Genomic DNA, 21,892 nt, shown 5'->3' on the forward strand with positions numbered 1-21,892 from the left:
ATTTAATCTGGCTGTTACAAAAAACCCTGCTTTTGAAAGTTGACAAAAATCTCTACACCTGATCCCTACATTGATTGACAGTCACTCTGCTTTGAAATGGAAATCGACATCATTAGTCTGCCAATTTCAGTCAATGCAGCTAGAAGCTTTACTGGCAGCTGTAGCCATCATGAATGCTTGGTTGGGTTTCAAAAACTACAAATGGCTTCAGCTCAACAGCAAGAACAATTGTAACTTTTACAAGGCAAGACAACATCAATATCCCTTTGATGTGGTTTCATGTTTGTTTACAAACCTAAGAGGCACTGGAAGGATTACAATTTTTTTTGTACTGAATAGTAGTTTTTCATTCCAGTATCAATGATGAGCATGTTTGAATTCAGGTTTTATTTGATTTTTGGAGGTTTATTTTTTCCAATGACTTTAAAATTATTTCCACTGTTATTGCATTGCTTCTGAGGACTGTGCATAGTGCATATAGGTTAGGTGACAGCAAAATGGGTGAAGCATGAGAGGAGTGAGGGTTGAGGGTTAGGGGGCCTTAATGTTGGTACTTGCATCTGATTTGCACGATAACACTTTTATTTTGCTCCCAACTTCTACTTCTACTGCAGCAATCAAAGTGGCCCGCATGGGAACTCTTCTAGGAGAGGGGTCCGATAGTTATCCTTTTTTTAAATATTATTAGGGTTATCATATTTTCCCCTGTACACAGTTGCTTTTAAATGTCCCACAAAGACTAGACTTTGGCTATGCTTGGAGCAAAACTAACCATTCAAATGCCCTAAACCCCGGGTTGTCATTTCAGTGAACTGTTGGTATATGTGACCTAAGCAACTCACAACCTCCAACACAGATCTTGAGGTGCTCTGGAAATCTGTAAACATATCACACTGTGCAGTGCTGATTTATCTATGCCAGCATGTCTTAGTCTGATCCCTGGTGCGTGCTAGGTTAGCTAAACATACTTAGTGCTGTGTGGAGCTGCTATAAATTACTTAAGAGTCCCCAAGCCACAGTATGAATGGGTGGGGGGGTTAGGGGAGGAGAACAAACAAAATCAACTGGCCATCAGAATCACAGCCGATTTCTGAAACAAATCTGTCTGCGCAGCAAAGGGTGAGAGCAGGATGACACTCAACTACAATAGGCAAGATGCTAACTTTCCCGAAATGAGTTCAATCTTGCAGGCAAGGTACCAGAAGACTGTCAGCATCCACTGATCCACACTGATCAGCTTGATATTTCCAGGGGAGAAGCGTAGCTTCTTCTCAAGAGGCCAGCAGCCCATTACTTTGGTGTGTTGTGTTGCACTGGGTCAGATATTACGCAGCAGCATGTTCGAAACAATCCAATTTTATTGGCACGTGGGGAAAAAAAATATTAACCTTTACGTGTTTGCAGATTTTGTGCTCCTGCAATCAGATTTACATCCGACCATCGACAATGCTACTTCAATTTGTTACAAAATCAACATAAAAATGATCATCTTTTGGGTTATTTCCAAATTCAGCTGACATCCATTTCCCGGAAGTCTAATGTCATTATGGACTGCTTCTAACTTCAACAAAACAAACAAAAACACAGGACAACATGTCTCAGTAAAAAGCGAGACATTTCAAATGCAAGTATAACGGGTCCAATTAGACCAGGTTGCGTAACCTCTCTCCTTTTGACGAGCCAGGCCTCATTTAGGTGCCATAAATCACAGGCTGAGGATCACTTTAATCTTAAATATATAAAAACAAAAGGTTCTGGGAAAACTCAACAGGTCTGACAGCATCTGTGGAGAGAAAACGGAGTTAACGTTTCGAGTCCGTATGACATTTTTCATTTGTTCCCAGGATGTGTGCGTCACTGGTCGGGCCAGCATTTATTGCCTATCCCTAATTGCCCTCGGGAAGGTTGTGGTAAGCCACTTTTTTCAACAGCTGCAGTCCATGTGGCGCATGCAACGGTTTCTCTTCAAGCTCATACATCATTATCTCAGGTACTCTTCCCCCCCCACCCCCCGTCTTGGTCGTCTCATCTTTCTCATCTCCATGTTGTCGTTCATCAATATCATGTGAAAGCACAGTCCGTGTTTCACATGCTGAAGACATCCAGCTCCCACTCACCATCGCCCCTCTCAGCTCCTCCACTACTGCCAATATCAGATGCTTATCCGACATCCAGCACCGGATGAGCAGAAACTTCCTCCCAGTAACTAATGGGAAGGCTGAAGCCATTGTTTATAGTTCCAGCTCAAATCTCCACTTCCGAGTTACCGACTCCATACCTCTCCCTGGCAACAATCTGAGATTAAGCAAGACTATTTGCAACTTTGGTGTTATATTTGACCCAAGATGAGTTTCCAACAACGTGCTTGTGCCATCATTAAAACCACCGATTTCTATCGACGGAACAGGGCCTGATTTCACCACTGCCTCAACTGCCAAAATCCTCATTCATCCGTTTTTTACCTCTAGACCTGATTGTTCTAAACACTCCTGGCTGATTTTTCACATTCGGACCTTGAGGGAGGGAGGGGGAGGGGAAGACGCCCAGATAATAGAAGAGGTTTTCATTCTTCTAAGTTTTCCTGGTAAACTATCTGATTAACACAACCAAAACCATCCACGGTTTGTGATTGAAATAACAGTTTCAGGGCAATTTCCCAAAGGAAGTTTGCACTCTGGGCAATTGCTGGCAAACCCTTACCTGGGACATTCCGAGAAGGATTCCCCGGTGCATCTTTGGAGTATCCCCTCCCCCCATCAAATCAGACGCAGGGGGCTTGGAAGTTATGGCCCCTTCTCCCTACGTGGCTTGGCAACAAACCTTGTTTTAAAATGCTCCTGTTAAGCATCTTGGGGAATGTTTATAATGGTAAAGGTTGTATTCATTGTTAGAAATAATACAAGGAGAACAAACTCAAGTTATTTTCTTTTTGAATATTGATGTCATGAGACTGCTCTTTGGATGACTAAATTGTCAATTAATATAACAAACTTTAGATGACAAGAAAAGGACTGGCTTTTATGAAATACTCATCACTGTATAGATTTGCTGCAAACATGTGTTTTACTATACGTGTAGAAATGGTCATTCACTAAATGTCTCACAGTCAAAGAGAACACACAACAGGGTACCACTGTTCATAGAAAGCACTGACCACGTGAGCTGCCAAACACCTACTTCTTAGTTTCGCAATTTAATCCGTATTCAATGCAAATGCAAACCTGATCAGACTATCCTGGTCAGGTTGAGGTAGAAGAGAGGGCAAGAGGTCAAGGACCAGGTGGCTATGAATAAACTTTTGTTTGTGTAGTTCAAGGGGAGGGAAGCAAACATCAAAGAGAAAATAAAGCAATACCTTTGCCACTACTGCACTCCATTGTATACAGGTAATCCATGTAGAAGGCCCCAAATCGCTGCACACCAGCTATCTCTGTGTATGTCTCCTGCCAACAAAGAAAGACAAATACAACTTAAGTTCCAAAAGGATAGAATTCAGAGATTACAACACCATACGTGAATGTCTATTTGTATTTGCACAGTCTTTTACACAAAGGCTTATCAAGCAAAGAGAACAGAGGTTATCTAAAGCATTCTCCTGTTCAAGTAAAGTGACATAATACAGGTTGTGCACAAGAGAACTATACAATTTGAGTCACCATTTCACCAGTTAATACCTAATTTCAGTTACTTATATGGTCAATAAAGTCACAATAAATTTGTCCCTAAATGTAGCTAGAAATGTTAGTAACAGTAATAGTTCGTTGAAGCATTCCTTTCTTTATATAATCACAAGAATTAAAAACAAATTCTAACATCGTCTTCAATCTTACTCAAAAGTATCCACCTAAACATGCAAATACATTTCCAAAATACGAATAACACTTGTGTTTTAGTTAGTCAAATCCTGGTCACAAAAACCCAAAGAAAAAATATTTTTTTTAAACAGCTAGTTCAACCCCAATGCTTGAGAGTAAAATAAATCCTCTCCTCTTCCTCTCTTACTTGTACATACCAAATATTCCAAGGTAAAATGCACAGCCATTTCCTTTTAATTTACAGTTCAGTTTTAGGTTAAGCATGTCAGTTGCTCAGATCAACTTAAAACTGCACTTCAAAGGACAAATACAATTTTACATTTTAAAAAGCTGCCATGAAAGCGAAATTTTAAAATTGTTTATGTTCTGAACTGTATCTTCAACTTAAAAGAAAACAGAGAATTCTGGATAAACACCTCAAATCGGAGACATCCACATTTGATCAGGTTGGCAAGGGGAGAGAAACTCAACTAGAAACCCACTGAAGTGAGGGTGGTAGTTTTAATTACATTACCCCTCAAGCAATACTACTCAATGCAGTGAATATAATACCCTTAATTGCTATCACAACAACAGAAAATACAGAACAATTTCAGCAGGTCTGACAGCATCTGTGGAGCCCAGGTTTGATTCCCGGCTTGGGTCACTGTTTGTGCGGAGTCGGCACATTCTCCCAGTGTCTGCGTGGGTTTCCTCTGGGTGTTCTGTTTTTTTCCACAAGTCCCGAAAGACGTGCTGTTTGGTGAATTCGACATTCTGAATTCTCCCTCTGTGTACTCGAACAGGCGCCAGAGTGTGGCGACTGGGGATTTTCACAGGAACTTCATTGCAGTGTTAATGTAAGCCTACTTGTGACATAAATATGGATTATTATACTTTGAAGATTTGTGGGGTATTTTTATAAGACCAGTGGAGGCACATGAGAATGTTCTTGCACTTGGAAGAGCATTTTCCCTGCTTTGGGCACACCTTCATATTGTCAAAATCCTGTTGCATGGTGTGTCATCCATACTGCCTGGTTCGGGAGAGGGGAGCCGGGCAGGGTGTGCCCCGGAGTGAGAGGCAAGTGCCCAATTGCGTTTGAACGTTGGCTGCCATCCTGATTTGGAGGCTCGATGGAGCGCAATGTATCTGAGGCCGGTAGTTGGAACCTCTCCCATCACTGATCCCTTGTGGTACTGTTCTTTATGCTTGTCATGAGGAGTTGGGAATTGGGGAGCCAAACAAGTCATTTCCTCCCCGCCCCACCATCCAGGGCCATTGTTGTGGGTTTCCTTTTTAAGTTATTGAATTTAAGAATCCATGTCTTTATCCTGCGACATCCTGGCCAGGTTTTTTAATCCTGGCGAGGACTGGGTTTCTTCTGACTCTGACTTGAGGTTGAGTTATTTTTCTCTATTCTTTCTCTCTGCTTGGGTATCTCTGTCTTCATGAGTGGGTTCGGAATGCGGGAGGCACATTTGGCTCTCTTCCTTTGTTGGCTGGGAGGCCCTGTTGGTTTGATCGTAATCTAAACGTGTCACTGCCAGTCTTCTCTTTATATTGTCTGGAAAGATTTTGGTTCTGCCTGGGGCCTGGATTGGGGCTTTGTTGCCTTGTGTGACATGTATGCAGATGGTTCTGGTATCTGAAGTGAGGATTCCTGTCTATCCCTCAGTCTCTGATGGTGTTATAGGAGTACCTAATCCTGTCGAATGATTGTATCCAGCCAAATGCAATGTAATTCTCCTGTTCCACAAAGCCAATTTCTCCTTCTCCCTACTTACAGGGATGTATTCTTTTGTAACTTTGTTGCGGAACTCTTTAAAATGCAAAATGTCAATAATTTTTTTTTAGATGTACTAACAATGAAACTGAATTGAACATTTGTTGCATATACCAAGCTTCCTGCTACGATTCACCAAAGGAGACTTGGTGGATGATGAATCTGGGGGAAGGGTGTGTAGATAGTTTGAGCCATGTTGAGATCTAAAAGGAGGAATTGGGGGCTTGAAAAACATTAAGGTAGACAAGTCCCCAGGGCCTGATGGGATACACCTCAGAATATTGAGAGATGATGTGGAGATACTGGCGTTGGACTGGGGTGAGCACACTCAGAAGTCTTACAACACCAGGTTAAAGTCCAACAGGTTTGGTTCAAACACTAGCTTTCGGAGCACTGCTCCTTCCTCAGGTGAATGAAGAGGTATGTTCCAGAAACATATATATATATATATATATATATATATAGACAAGTCAAAGGTGCAAGACAATGCTTTGAATGCGAGCATTTGCAGGTAATTAAGTCTTTACAGATCTAGAGATTGGGGTAACCCCAGGTTAAAGCGGTGTGAATTGTCTCAAGCCAGGACAGTTGGTAGGATTTCACATGCCCAGGCCAGATGGTGGGGGATTAATGTAATGCAACATGAATCCAAGGTCCCGGTTGAGGCTGTACTCATGTGTGCGGAACTTGGCTATAAGTTTCTGCTCTGTGATTTTGCGTTGTCGCGCGTCCTGAAGACCGCCTTGGAGAACGCTTATCCGGAGATCAGAAGCTGAATGCCCTTGATTGCTGAAGTGTTCCCCGACTGGAAGGGAGCATTCCTGCCTGGCGATTGTCGCGCGATGTCCGTTCATCCGTTGTCGCAGCGTCTGCATGGTCTCCCAATGCACCATGCTTCGGCGCCTTGGAGACAGATTTCCAGCTTTTAAAAAATTTTCTTTGCTGTAGTATCTTTGTAGTGTTCTGCATAAGTTGCAATGTGGAATTATTATGAGCCGAGGGGATTTTTCAACATTTGAATATTCCTAGACACACTGAGAACTTTGAGAGCTATGAACCAAGATCATGGAGTTATAATATTCAGTCTTTCTATGTTCAATATCTGCAGTGTATAGAGTTTGGAAAATGTTGTACGTCGACAGAATTTTAATAGAATCCCCCCCAAAAAGAAATAAAAGGAGTATGAGGAACGTGGACAGGGTGGATAGTCAGAATCTTTTTCCCAGGGTGGACGAGCCAAGTACGAGGGGGCATAGGTTTAAGCTGTGAGGGGCAAGTTTTAAAGGAGATGTACGAGGCAAGTTTTTTTTTAACACAGAGGGTGGTGGCTGCCTGGAACTCTCTGCCAGGGAGGTAGTGGAAGCAGATACGACAGTGACTTATAAGAGGTATCTTGCCAAATACAAGAATAGGATGGGAATAGAGGGATGTGGTCCCCGGAAGGGTAGGGGGTTTTAGTTCAGGTGGGCCGTATGACCGGTGCAGGCTTGGAGGGCTCAAGGGCCTGTTCTTGCTGTGTCATTTTCTTTGTTCTTTGATTATAACTTTTAAAATAAAGGACATTTATCATGCAATCTGTGGTATTCCCTGAAAAATGCAAAAAATACCAAATTTGCTGCATCTCACATATCATGTGCAAGATGTGTCATTGAAACTGAAAATACTGAAATACACAGCAGGTCAGGAAACATATGTACAGAGAAGAAAGAAGGATTAACACTTCAGGTAGATGACCTTGAGCCCAATTCTGACAAAATGACATCTAGCTGGCACATTTACCCTCCCACCACAGATGCCACCAGATCTACTGAGCATTTCATAATTATTCCTGTTTTTATTTCAGCTTTCCAACATGTGCAGTATTTTGCTTTGTACCAGATGCATCCGTTTGTCTTTGTCAGCGAACAAGAGAGGGGGACTCTCGAGACTAAAATACTGCTAATGCTGCATCGATATCCTGGATCAGAACGTATACCCGCATTCCAGAGTGTTTTATCTGGGTGCAGTACCCATATTCCAGTTTTTATTAAAAAGATCATGGCCAGTATCCACAACAGTGGAAACATGAGCACAGTTCCAAAGACAGATACAGTCCCTGCGCCAGAATAAATAAGTGGATCAGTGAAAGAATGAAAAAAGAAATACAACTTTAAAAAAAAAAAAAATTTTTAAGTACTACTTTCTTGTTAATACAATTCAAATAATGAATTCAAAAACAGAACTGAACAGGCTCGGGCGCATTTCACTTGCAAAGAGAAGACAAGGGTGACCTGATAGGGGTCTTTAAAACAATGAAAGGGATTGGTCGAGTCCTGGTAGAAAAGGTAATTCCACTTGGGGGGACAGATGAAAAGTAGGGGCAATAAATATAAGGCAGTCGTCAATAAATCAAGAAATTCAAGAAAAACCTCTTTGTCCATAAAGTGATTAAAATGTGGAGCTAACTACCACTATGAAGATTGGAGACAAATAGTTGAGGAGAATAGCATAGATACATTTTAAGAAGGAGATAGAAAAACACATGAGAATGTAAAAAGATATGTTGATGGGAGTTAAATGAAGAAGTTAGGGGGCTTGTGTGGAGCATAAATACTTTGTTGAAGTAACTAGAAATGGTAGACACAAAAGAGAAAAAAAAAAGATGCTGAGCAACTGCAATTTTTTTTTTTTTAAGATAACTTTTTTTAAATTCATGTTCTAAAGTAATAAAAGTACTTCTGGCACCTCAGTAGTGTAATTGTTACTATGATATTAGCGAATTTTCAACCCCGCTGTGTACAAGCTCAAGCCTTAATAAAGTTTAGCCAAGGACACAGAATTTCTTGAAGTGCTCATGAGTCTAAAGATTAACATATGCAACACTTACAGTAACCCACAGATGATATGATGCAAATTTAGGGGAGGGAAGGGCACACGGACAAAGGGCTGAATGACTTCTATCTGTGCTGAATATTTATCAGATACTCATTCATATATAATATTGATGGGATATGCACTGTGTCCCAGAGAAGACTGGAAACCAGCACATACGATAACTCCCTCTTCACACATTGGATTGGATTTGTTTATTGTCACGTGTACCGAGGTACAGTGAAAAGTTTTTTTCTGCGAGCAGCTCAACAGATCATTAAGTACATGGGAAGAAAAGGTAAGAAAAGAAAATACATAATAGGGCAACACAAGGTATACAATGTAACTACATAAGCACCGGCATCGGATGAAGCATAGAGGGTGTAGTGTTAATGAGGTCAGTCCATAAGAGGGTCATTTACGAGTCTGGTAACAGCGGGGGAGAAGCTGTTTTTGAGTCTGTTCGTGCGTGTTCTCAGACTTTTGTATCTCCTGCACGATGGAAGTAGATGGAAGAGTGAGTAAACCGGGTGGGAGGGGTCTTTGATTATGCTGCCCGCTTTCCCCAGGCAGCGGGAGGTGTAGATGGAGTCAATGGATGGGAGGCAGGTTCGTGTGATGGACTGGGCGGTGTTCATGATTCTCTGAAGTTTCTTGCGGTCCTGGGCCGAGCAGTTGCCATACCAGGCTGTGATGCAGCCAGATAGGATGCTTTCTATGGTGCATCTGTAAAAGTTGGTACGGGTTAATGTGGACGTGCCAAATTTCCTTAGTTTCCTGAGGACGTATAGGCGCTGTTGTGCTTTCTTGGTGGTAGCGTCGATGTGGGTGGACCAGGACAGATTTTTGGAGATGTGCACCCCTAGGAATTTGAAACTGCTAACCATCTTCACCTCGGCCCCGTTGACGCTGACAGGGTATGTACAGTACTTTGCTTCCTGAAGTCAATCATAGATTATCATAGAATTTACAGTGCAGAAGGAGGCCATTCGGCCCATCGAGTCTGCACCGGCTCTTGGAAAGAGCACCCTACCCAAGGTCAACACCTCCACCCTATCGCCATAACCCAGTAACCCCACCCAACACTAAGGGCAATTTTGGACACTAAGGGCAATCTATCATGGCCAAGCCACCTAACCTGCACATCTTTGGACTGTGGGAGGAAACCGGAGCACCCGGAGGAAACCCACGCACACACGGGGAGGATGTGCAGACTCCGCACAGACAGTGACCCAAGCCGGAATCGAACCTGGGACCCTGGAGCTGTGAAGCAATTGTGCTATCCACAATGCTACCGTGCTGCCCAATGACCGTCAATGACCAGCTCTTTAGTTTTGCTGGCATTGAGGGAGAGATTGTTGTCGCTGCACCACTCCACTAGGTTCTCTATCTCCCTCCACGAGGGGACATAGCTTTAAGTTGAGGGGAGATAAATATATGACAGATGTCAGAGGGAGGTTCTTTGCTCAGAGAGTAGTAAGGGCATGGAAAGCCCTGCCTGCAACAGTAGTGGACTCGCCAACACTAAGGGCATTCAAATGGTCATTGGATAGACATATGCACGATAAGGGAATAGTGTAGATGGGCTTTAGAGTGGTTTCACAGGTCGGCGCAACATTGAGGGCCTGTACTGCGCTGTAATGTTCTATGTTCCTGTGTTCTGACTCGTCGTTATTCGAGATAGAACAAACAAAGAACAAAGAAATGTACAGCACATGAACAGGCCCTTCGGCCCTCCAAGCCCGTGCCGACCATGCTGCCCGACTAAACTACAATCTTCTACACTTCCTGGGTCCATATCCTTCTATTCCCATCCTATTCATATATTTGTCAAGATGCCCCTTAAATGTCCCTATCGTCCCTGCTTCCACTACCTCCTCCGGTAGCGAGTTCCAGGCACCCACTACCCTCTGCATAAAAAACTTGCCTCGTACATCTACTCTAAATCTTGCCCCTCTCACCTTAAACCTATGCCCCCTAGTAATTGACCCCTCTACCCTGGGGAAAAGCCTCTGACTATCCACTCTGTCTATGCCCCTCATAATTTTGTATACCTCTATCAGGTCTCCCCTCAACCTCCTTCGTTCCAGTGAGAACAAACCGAGTTTATTCAATCGCTCCTCATAGCTAATGCCCTCCATACCAGGCAACATTCTGGTAAATCTCTTCTGCACCCTCTCTAAAGCCTCCACATCCTTCTGGTAGTGTGGCGACCAGAATTGAACACTATACTCCAAGTGTGGCCTAACTAAGGTTCTATACAGCTGCAACATGACTTGCCAATTCTTATACTCAATGCCCCGGCCAATGAAGGCAAGCATGCCGTATGCCTTCTTGACTACCTTCTCCACCTGTGTTGCCCCTTTCAATGACCTGTGGACCTGTACTCCTAGATCTCTTTGACTTTCAATACTCTTGAGGGTTCTACCATTCACTGTATAATCCGGCCCACTATGGTCGTATCGTCAGCAAACTTGTAGATGGAGTTGGAACCAAATTTTCCTACGCAGGCCCCGGTATAGAGGACTATTGTGGAGGAGGTGTTGTTGTTCATTCTTACTGATTGTGGTCTGTTGGTCAGAAAATCCAGGATCCAGTTGCAGAGTGGGGAGCCAAGTTCTAGGTTTTGGAGCTTTGATATGAGCTTGGCTGGGATTATGGTGTTGAAGGCGGAGCTGTAGTCAATAAATAGGCGCTTGATGTAGAAGTCCTTGTTGTCGAGATGCTCTAGGGATGAGTGTAGGGCCAGGGATATGGCGTCTGCTGTGGACCGGTTGCAACGGTATGCGAATTGCAGTGGATCAAGGCGTTCTGGGAGTATGGAGGTGATGCACTTCATGACTTCATGATCAACCTCTCGAAGCACTTCATTACGACTGAAGTGAGGGCCACCGGACGGTAGTCATTGAGGCACGTTGCCTGGTTCTTCGTTGGCCCGGTATAATGGTGGTCTTCTTGAAGCAGGTGGGGACCTCGGAGTGGAGTAGGGACAGGTTAAAGATGTCCGCAAATACCTCTGCCAGTTGGTCCGGGCAGGCTCGGAGTGCACGACCAGGGATCCCGTCCGGGCCCGTCGCCTTCTGTGGGTTCACTTTCAGGAAGGCCGATCTGACTTCGGAAGCTGTGATGGTGGGTATGGGTGAGGTATGGACTGCTGGGGTACTCGACAGCAGATTGTTGGTTACCTGCTCGAATCGAGCATAGAATGCATTGAGCTCATCGGGGAGGGGTGCGTTGCTGCCGGAGATACTGCTCGGCTTCGCTTTGACACCGATAACTCCCACTTCACACTCAGCTGATGCACTATACAAACAGTGTTGAGTAGATGGAGTTATATTAATTGAAGCCTTCTCTTCATACCAATAAACTAAATTCATAAGGTAGCTCTGTAAAAGTCTTGAACTGACCATCTTTCTAATTATCTAAATCTGTTGTCAACTTTTTGCTTTTAATTAGAAAATGTTAGCATTTGATTAAGGCAGAGTCTTTAAATGTGTCTTTAAAATGAAATGTAAGCTACTTGTAACAGACGAGGTTTTTTCCTCTCATGATGCAGATCAGCCATGATCTGACCGAATTGTAGAACAGGCTCGAAGGGCTAAATAGCGTATTCCTGTTCCCAGGTGTTCTTTCGCAGATTTGTCTTTCACTCGAATATCAGACTCAGCCATGTTAGCAACTTGAGCACGGCACAGTTGCCGTTTTACTAAAGTTGACATTGCCGGCATTTGTTTCTCCAAACAGTTGTTGCAAACATGTTGATGCAACATTGTCGGTGCACCATGATTGGTGTTCTCATGTTCACACTTCAGCATGGCTTCTACGCCTCCTGGCACACAACAGTGAGACAGAGTGCCCAAAATCTTGAACAATCTTGAACAAATGCTTGAATATCAAACCAAATACTTACAGCAGCAGCCGTTTTAAGCAATGGATTCCCTGTTTAATTCTTCAGGTTCAGTTGGCAATTTTGAAATGTTAGCAGTTATTCTCATATGCACAACCAAAATAATTTAAGTCAACAATGAGCTTTGCCAAAGGGTCACCTGGACTCGAAACGTTAGCTCTTTTCTCTCCCTACAGATGCAACAACCGCGCAACAACGCAGAATCGCCGAGCAGAAGCTTATAGCCAAGTTCCGCACACGAGTGCGGCCTCAACCGGGACCTGGGATTCATGTCGCATTACATTCATCCCCCGCCATCTGGCCTGCGAAATCCTACCAACTGTCCTGGCTTGACACAATTCACACCTCTTTAACCTGGGGTTACCCCATCTCTGGATCTGTAAAGATTTAATCACCTGCTAATGCTCGCATTCCAAGCATTGTCTGGCATCTTTGAATCTGTCTATATATATGTTTCTGGAGCATACCTCTTCATTCACCTGAGGAAGGAGCAGCGCTCCGAAAGCTAGTGACATCGAAACAAACCTGTTGGACTTTAACCTGGTGTTGTAAGGCTTCTTACCCTACAGATGCTGCCAGACCTGCTGAGATTTTCCAGCATTTTCTCTTTGGTTTCATATTCCAGCATCTGCAGTAATTTGCTTTTATATTTGTTACTTATCCAGGCATCCTTGGCTTTCTTCCATTGGTATTATAGTCTGAGGAACAATATCATCAAGGCCAAATCAAATTAAATTCAAACCAACACAGTCAGAACCAAATAGCTATATTGCGTGCCTCTACTGTTTCCACGTTCCACGAGGATCCATACTGCAAAGTAATTTCAGTTAACCTGTGTAACCTAACTCGGCAAATATTGAAAGCATTTATTTCTGAATATTTCACAAAATCTTATAAATATTTCATGGTATATTTTAAAATAGAACCTTGGGAAAATAAATTCTCCCAGTGTACTAATTAGTTTTAGTAATGACCTGACCTTGTGTTGGCCTGCATCCAAAATAAACTCAGCCCTCACTCCATTATTTTCTGGACTTCGGTAATCGAACAGGGAATTGGTGAGGTATGTTAATCCTTTGCTGTTCAGACTTTCACCGCAACTGAAGAAACAGGCTTCCTTCAAAAAAAAAGTTAACCGATCGATCGTTAGTTTTAATTTAAGAATGGAATCAAAAAACATTTCTATGCATTTTTTCTACTAATTGTATAAGTAAGAGTTGGAGTTCACTTTAATTAACTACTGAAAGAAGTTATTAATTTGAACCATTTGAACCTTTGTATATATTCACCCAAATGCCATACTGTCAATTTTCCCTTTTCTGACTTCATTGTCCCAAACAAGCTTTTTGCAGCTGAAGTGGAAGCTTGTGTCACATGTGAATGAAGATGAAATTACAGGGCGGCACCGTGGCTCAGTAGTTGGCACTGCTGCCGATGGCGCTGAGGACCTGGGTTCGATCCCGGCCCCGGGTCACTGTCTGTGTGGAGTTTGCACATTCTCCCTGTGTCTGCATGGGTTTCACCCCCATAATCCAAAGATGTGCAGGTTAAGTGGATTGGCCACACTAAATTGCCCCTTAATTGGGAAGCAAAATAATTGTGTACTCTAAATTTATTTAAAAAAAGATGAAGTTGAATCAATATTATACAAATAATTAAGACGTTTCACCAAAGTTTTGGTGCATCATCATGAAGAACACAGAGGCAAGAATTTGCTGACTAGAAGAAACTGCAAGTTTAATGTCTCTTGGCGTTATTAATGTATAAATTGCCCAGCAACTTGTGGAGACGAAGAGCCAACCTGTGAACTGCCACAAGTTGCTACACGATTTGCAACACTCACCTTTAGCTTTGAACACATTTCGTCCTCACCCTCCGTGAAGTTTACGAGCTTGCTGGATTTTCACATTAATTACTTATGAAACCCACCACAAAAGTCTAGGGTAGTATATATGCTTTTTCCAACCTGATCACTGTTAATCACTGTTAATCAACTTCACTGGCTGAAAAAAATGGCCCCTTAAATTGTGAAGACTTGGTCCTTCAGGTAATAAATGATTGAAGATTTCAATGATGTCAATTTTGATTTAGTTTACATTTTCTTTTCCACTCTGGTTCCCTTTCTGTACCCGATTTGACTCTAATGCACCCTCCTCCTCAGCCATTCCTCTATTTATTTCTCAATCCTTAAATCTCATGGATTAAGGTGATAGACTATTGGTTCTGTTATTCATTAAGGTTCCAGGTGCCCTGTTGCACTTGCTATACCATTTCCAGATTGCAAGTTTGGGTGCAAAGTTTTTTTGTACTGAATGACGTGGTAAATAGTCTAATTTCTACTCCACAAGGTCCCCCATTTTAGCAAATTCTGGACCAAGTCCTTTAGAAATCCAAAAGCAGGAGCTGAGGAATTTGTTGAGTTTCCATTTGTCTGAAACAGGAAACACACTCCCTCCTCCAGGGACAAACCAAAATTCATAAACACCAAAGATCTTAGGAGCAGGATGGCAGAGTTGAGGCTGAGACATCACCAAGTATGCACAACTGTACTCCTGAAGTTCAACCAGTGAAAAACATGCACCCTACCAACACACGGCACAGGTAATGTTGCAGCAAGAACTGCCCTTGCTAACATGGTGTTGGTTTAGAAGGTTTTCTGGAACAGAATGCTTAGAATGCACAGTCTCCCAACAAGAGATCTACTCTTCCAATTCCATTTATGACTCGGCTGGTTGCTTGTTTCTGACGTTTTTTGGGACAGAGGTGTCTCAGGTGTCACATTATGCTAGTCTTTCCAAAAGAACTGGTTTAATTCCAAACTTTCACTTACCACCTAGCTCCACTTGCAGACATGCCCAGTTCCTTACTTACCTCCAGCCTGACCCCAATGAGGTGAGATAGTTCCTCAAACTCCCAGACTGGAGACTGTGAGAGGGAGTATTGTCAATGGTTCATGTGTCACATTTTTAATCAATCTCTAACTTTACAGAACAAGCCTCAACTGAAAAGCAATCCCTGATTTGGGACGACCCAATCCTTAAGAGCTCTCCACTTGCAAAGGGCGTTAGCTTATTTCAAAGTCAATAATACACTAGCCTATGTGGAGAACTGAAGCCACAGGGTTATCACCTGCTGGTTTATTCATCCCAACTGTTGAGCTGGCGTGAATCCCCATTAAATCCTGATAAAATTTTAAAATGCATTGGATTAATGCAGACTTATAAAGTCCTTGTTCCTGGTGGCTTTCCAATTGAATTTATAAGAAGTTCTCGGAGCAGCTGGTGCCATTAATTTTGGACTTGTTCAATGACTCCTTATCCCAAGGATCGTTGCTCTCTACCCTCACCAAGGCCTTTATCTCTTTGATTCTTAAGAAGGACAAAGACCCAATAGGGTGTAGTTCGTATGACCTATCTCACTGTTGAATGCAGTTACTTGCCAGGGTGTTGGCACTGCGGCTGCAGCCTTGTTTCTCAAATGTAACCTCGGAGGATCAGACAGGCTTCGTGAAGGGTCAACAATTGTCGGCCTGTTAAAATGTTGTCTTTTTCCTCTCCTTGGTGCCCGAACTGGAGGTGACTGTTTCCTGGATGCCGGAAAGGCATTTGATAAGAGTGGAGTGGGGGTATCTATTTGAGATTCTTGGGAGGTTAGTTTTGGCCACAGATATATTTCTTGTTTTCGGCTACTGCATAAGGCCTTCACTGCAAGTACTCGTAGGATGTCCTGAACTCTGGTTATTTTCTGTTGAGTACGGGCACATGGCAGGGATGTCCACTGTCCCGCTCTTCTTTGCTTCGGCAATAGAGCTGCTCGCTTAGTGCTAAGGCTCAGATTATTAAAATATATATTGTATAACCATTTATTGTCACAAGTAGGCTTCAATGAAGTTACTGTGAAAAGCCCCTAGTCGCCACATTCCGGCGCCTGTTCGGGGAGCTGGTACGGGAATTGAACCCACGCTGCTGCCTTGCTCTACATTATAAGCCAGCTGTTTAGCCCACTGTGCTAAACCAGCCCCTTTTCGTGCTGCTGAGATTTAAATTTATTTTTCAGTGTCTCCCCATTTTTCGGCCCAAGCCCTTTTTTGTTAAGGTCAACAAATTGATATCCTTCTTTATTTGGGCAAGTAAGACTCACAGAATCCATGGCGCTTTGCTCCAAAGAGACAGACAATCGGGGGGGGGCTGGCCCTACCCAAGTTTTTGTTTTACTATTGGACTGTCGGTATTCAGAAGATTGTGCTGTGGTTTAGTGATCCCGGATCCATATGGGGACAAATGGAAGCGAGCTCCTGCACTACATTTGTGCAATAGTTACTGCACCGTTGCTTTATTCCCAGTTAGATTTTCCTCAAATCCAGTGACGGTCTCCGCCCGTTGAATTTGGAAACAGTTGAGGCAACGTTTCAAGCTCCGTTCCTGGTCTTCGCTCACCCCCATTTGCAATAACCACCTTTTTCTACCAGCTGGTTTGGACTTGACTTTAAGTCTTGGGAGGGGAAAGGTCTGAAGAGTTTTGGGGGCCTGTTTGTGGACGGGGGTTTGCTAGTTTTAAGGAGTTGGCTGCCAGGTTCCAGTCTTTTCAAGTACTTCAAATTTGTGATTTTTCGGGCAAGGCTTTCCCCTCCTTTTCTTTGGCACCACCCTCTTCCCGGTTAAATAAAATGTTGTCTTTGGCTGGGCCCGACAGGGGGACTATTTAGGAGACAGATGATCGTATCCTTTCAACGGTTTCTGCTCCTTTGAGTGAGGTGAGTGAAATGGGAGGGCGAATTGGGTCCCATTCTTAATGGTGAGGTGTGAAGTGAGGCCCTTCACAGGGTCATCTCCATGTCTTCATGTGATCGGCTGAGGCTGATATAATTCAAAGTTTTGCATAGGACACACTTGACCAAGCTAGGATGAGCGGGTTTTTCTCCCGGGTTGAGGATACGTGTGAGCGCTGTTCTCGTGGGCAGGCTAAGCATACACATATCTTCTGATCCTGTCCAAAGTTGATAAGCTTCTGTGCTTCTTAAGAACATATGAACATTAGAACTAGGAACAGGAGTAGGCCATCTGGCCCTTCGAGCCTGCTCCGCCATTCAATGAGATCTTTCTTTAAATATCAAAGGTACTCAATGTAGATTTGGATCCATGTTCGCTGGTGGCCATGGGTGTCGGATTCCGTCTGTAGTGAAGGCAAATTTCTTGCCTTTGCCTTGTCGATAGCGTCTTTGGGTGGAGGTCTCCTACTCTGCCAGGTGCCCCTGCTTGATTGGGTGACCTCATGTCTTTTCTGCAGGTGGTAACGGTCAGGTACACAATCAGGGAGTCAGTGGAGGGGTTCTATCTAGAATGGCAACCATTCATTTCCTTTCTTAAGGAGTTAGTCACCGTCAGCTGTTCGGGATTTAGTTTAGCTTTTGTGTTAAAGTTAATTTGGTATTGTGTGTGATTTTTTGTTTTTCTCTTCTGTTGTGTATTTCTGTTTGATTGTTTCGGGTTGTTAAGGACATTTTTTAATAAAGATATATATTTTTTTATTTTTTTAAAAAAGTAAATGGTGTTCTGACCTCAGCTATGAAAATACTGGACAAGCCTGGTACTTGTTTGGATCTGGCTGAGAGATCATAATCATCTAATGAATAGAATGTGTGGAGGAACCAAAGGTAAAGAAATAGGCAGTAAGGCTTCAAGATTAAACTGAAACACCAAAAGAATGTTTACTATATGACTGTGACCCAACAAACACAAGCGGTAATGACTAAACCTGTATACTGATCCAAATAAGATAATAATTTTTAACAATACAAGCTTCTACCTTCAACTCAAACCAACAGACTTAGCCCAGTTTAACGTTTTTACTGTGGCTTTCACTCTGATAGGCTTTTAAACATACTCATAGACTGGAGGTAGTTCCTTTATCTCTGGACTTGGCTGCACACAGACCATAGTTGAGGTCGATGGTATATTCCTACCAATACAACATCCTGGACCAAGTATAGGTGTCACTGACCGTCACACACACACAACCCACCAGACACACACAGATACTACCTTGGCATCTATTCCATAGCTGGATTTCTCCTCCCTTTGCAGAGCTACTTGGTCCTGCCCAATTCTCTAGAATTCTCTCTTTTCCTCTCTAAACAAACTAAACTGAGTACCTGGTTACACACAACTGACTGGTTTGTCTGCTGCCTCCAGGTCAGCTTCTCTTACGTTGACTTTTTTCTGAATAAAACCAAAACCCACCAGCTTTCCTTTTAAAACACAGATCCACCCTCAGTAATTTTCTCCATAGCAACATTAGGATTTTCTTGCTTCTAAAAGCTTCTCAGACGGGTCAAATGTTCAGGCATGGCTTGCAAACACACACAGGCTAACTAAGCCAATAGCAAACAACCCCCAATTAATTTTAAACTGAAAAAGCTACATCATTAACCCTTAATATAAAGAGTTATAATAATGGCATGATATTTAATAAATTCCTAGTAAAATTTAGAGCCAAACCTTCAATATCCTGGAGGAGACATACATCTGAATAGCAAGCAGAGTGCTTAATATGCCTTCTTCCTAACACAGCCTCAGTACTTTGCACAAATCCGCACTGAATTACTTGTGCAATATAAATTGACTGAAAAATTAGTAAAATGAATGAAACGGTCCTACAGGAAGAAGGAAAAATATGACTTTCCTCTTGCAGTGACGTTACAAATTGGATTCTCCGTAACACAATGCCAAGAGGCTCGATTTAATAAATCATTTATAAATTTCAAAATCAGGACAAAAGATCCATTTAATTTTCTGCATGTTTCAGTTAACAGCTTCCGACTAATATGAAACACTGGAATTATAGTGTTCAATTTCTCCCAAACATCTTTAAATCAGATATGAATATTCCTTGATGAAAATAAAATCTCCATTAGCACATCAAAAAGAACATAAAAATATATGCAAGTGATAAAATGTACATCCACAATATTCTTCCATCACTTCAAGTGATAGCAGATTTTGTTCTCTGCCAAAAATCAGTCAGCTCTAGGATTATCGTAGAAAGCAAAGATAACCCCTGGCTTCCTTTCTCCGTTGCCAATTGTCTCCCTAAAACCCCTTTGTCTTTTCCTGCCTGTCATCACCTCCGATAAGTGCCAGAAGCCAATGGACTTCTTTTTGTCACCAAGATCTAAACCATTCATTTCATGGCATCAGTCTCATTGGACCACATCAAGCCAATCTTCTTCCAAGGTTCTCCCCATCCTAGCTCTCAACCTATGTCTTTATCTAGCTTCCCTCCCATCTCTTTTCATCCCCTCCATGGACTCCTTCAGCCAATTGAGGGCCACGTCATGCTCTCTTCACCCCCATTCCCACGAAAGTGTTGACCATTCAACTTCCCTTATGAGCAATTTCCTCTAGTTAAAAGGACAGTTGAAAGGCAAAGACTGAGATCATTGGCCTCAGTTCCACCGCAAACTGCATACCTTCACCGCCCCAGTCTGAGATTGAAGACTGCTGTTCATGGATTGTTACCTGACCCTGAGCCGAGTTTATGATCTCATATTCTCTCATCACAGAGACTACCTATTTTAATTGCCATAATGTCTCTCATCCCACCCCAACGTCAGCCTATTTGCTGCTGAAACCCTCACTCAAGCCCTTTTCACCTCTTTTATTCCAAATCCCATCTGGGTTAGCCTCCCACTCTCCAACAACTTAAGCTCATCCGGAACAGTTTCCCTCATCACTTCATTGTCTGATCTCGTCTTATCTAGGGATCCATTTCTAACGCTTAAACTCTCCAAGAAACCCTTATTCCTCCAATCGGCCTCTTCTCCATCCCCCGCTATTCTATCCCATCATTGAGAGTCTTCAGCCATGTTGATCTTAAGCTTTGGAATTCACCCTCTCAACCTCTCCATCTTCCTCTCCTCTGACTGCTTTTTCTTATCACATAAGAAGCACTAGAAAAATGTAGTTGTCTTAACAAAGAAAAAAAGTCAATTACTTACAGTTTCACTTCGGTTTGTAGTTTCTTCAAAGTCTTTCACACCCATTATTCCCTTAAGGCACAAAGCCTTGCTGCCCACAAAACCCATTTGGCAATCAAAGAAAAGCTCTCCCATCATCAGCACCTTAACAAAAATATTGTGAATTACTGTAGTAAAAGCGCATACAAACATGAAAAATGCTTCACTCCCTCTTCAAAACCTTATGAGCAATAATGCAAATTGAAGAAATAATAGCTTGTTTAATAGTTAAATAGAAGTGGAAGGTGAAACATAAAAAGTAGAGGTTAGCAGAAATTACAATAGTTTGCTGTACAATTTAAATAAAACTGCAAGTTAGTATTTCATAACAAAAATCAGCAATTGCCTTCAAGGTAATTATTCCACAACTCAACAACAAATTCATAGGAATTTTACCAATAACCCATGAAGTTGTTCATCGTGGCATCTACCAAGCTCCCTTTTATTGAAGATCAGGGGTAGGATTTACCAGTCACGTGCCCGACCTGGTGACGCAACGAGGCCGTTGAATCTCACGAGAGGGCTGTAACGGATGTCCGTCACAGAGTAGATGTACCGGTGTACAGATGTGGCCCCCGTTCAGCCCCTGGAAACAACCAGAGGCACAAAGGTTCAGGGCGACCGTCACCTTGGCGCCCACTGGGAGTGGGTATCTGCCTCTATACCCCCACAGTGACGGGTGCGCCACCATCTGGCACAGGCAGCGCACAGTCTCCCAGGTTAGTCGAAGTCTTTGGCGGCACATGCGGCCCTGCATCACCTCCAGGAACAGGCGCTGGTGGCATGCTTGTGGCCTGATGCGGTGCCTCCTTCGCATCTCCTCCTCGGCCTGTGGGGCGGCCAGCACTCGAGCCTCACCCGCTGACTTCTGCTCTTCTGGGGCAGGCTCCTCTTGTGCAGGGTCCTCCACAGGGGTAGTGGTAGCTGCCGCAACCCGTGTCAGTGATAAGCTCTGCGATCCCTGTCCGGTCTCCTCAGTGGGATCCACTGTGGGTGTCCTCATTGGGTGGGTCGTTTGTTGTCCCGCCAGCAGGGTGGCACCTGATTATGTGGTGGAAAAAAGTCATATGTGCCACCAATCGCCTCCATGCTTAGAGACTTGTATGTGGGCAGATCCTACAGATGCCGGTGAGGCAGGGAAGTGTGCGTCTGCTGGGAGCGTTCTGCAGTGTGATGTGGGTCCTGGGTGTGGCACACAGGTTGCGACAACCTGTCCGGGAACAGGATGGATGGCAACAGGAGCGCAGTGGACAGGCAGCATTTGGAGATGCTTGTGGTCCTGCAGAGTGGGTGAACTGATAGTGTCACTGGTGAGGCCTCTGTCCTGAGAGGAGCAATATGCCAGGGAGGATGTCATAGGCCACGGTGCATGTGTCTTTTGCTTGGGATGGGCTCTGCAATTCCCCTGCAGTGGGGCAGTGCTTCTGAGTGAACTGAGGAGTGGCAGTACCTGGTGGGCCACTGATTGAGCTTGGCCACGCCCATCCCGTTGATGGGTCAGCTGGGGTCTGAGAGTTTACAGAGGGGCGGCCTGGGTGGGC

At 43.4% G+C, this 21,892-nt stretch overlaps 1 protein-coding gene across 6 annotated transcripts in view; it reads right to left on the minus strand.

The window, feature by feature from the left end:
- LOC140385858 (intermembrane lipid transfer protein VPS13B-like) overlaps positions 1 to 21,892 on the minus strand; it is a 1,311,478-nt gene that overhangs the window by 1,057,039 nt on the left and 232,547 nt on the right. For all 6 annotated transcript variants that reach the window (XM_072468452.1, XM_072468451.1, XM_072468450.1 and 3 more), the window contains exons 10-12: positions 20,334 to 20,456; positions 13,317 to 13,454; positions 3,356 to 3,443 (exon numbers count right to left, since the gene is read on the minus strand). In XM_072468452.1, the coding sequence (XP_072324553.1) occupies positions 3,356 to 3,443; positions 13,317 to 13,454; positions 20,334 to 20,456 (349 nt within the window). The remainder of the gene's footprint in view (positions 1 to 3,355; positions 3,444 to 13,316; positions 13,455 to 20,333; positions 20,457 to 21,892) is intronic.

This window comes from Scyliorhinus torazame, chromosome 11, assembly GCF_047496885.1.
Source record: "Scyliorhinus torazame isolate Kashiwa2021f chromosome 11, sScyTor2.1, whole genome shotgun sequence".
NCBI classification, from domain to species: Eukaryota; Metazoa; Chordata; class Chondrichthyes; order Carcharhiniformes; family Scyliorhinidae; genus Scyliorhinus; species Scyliorhinus torazame.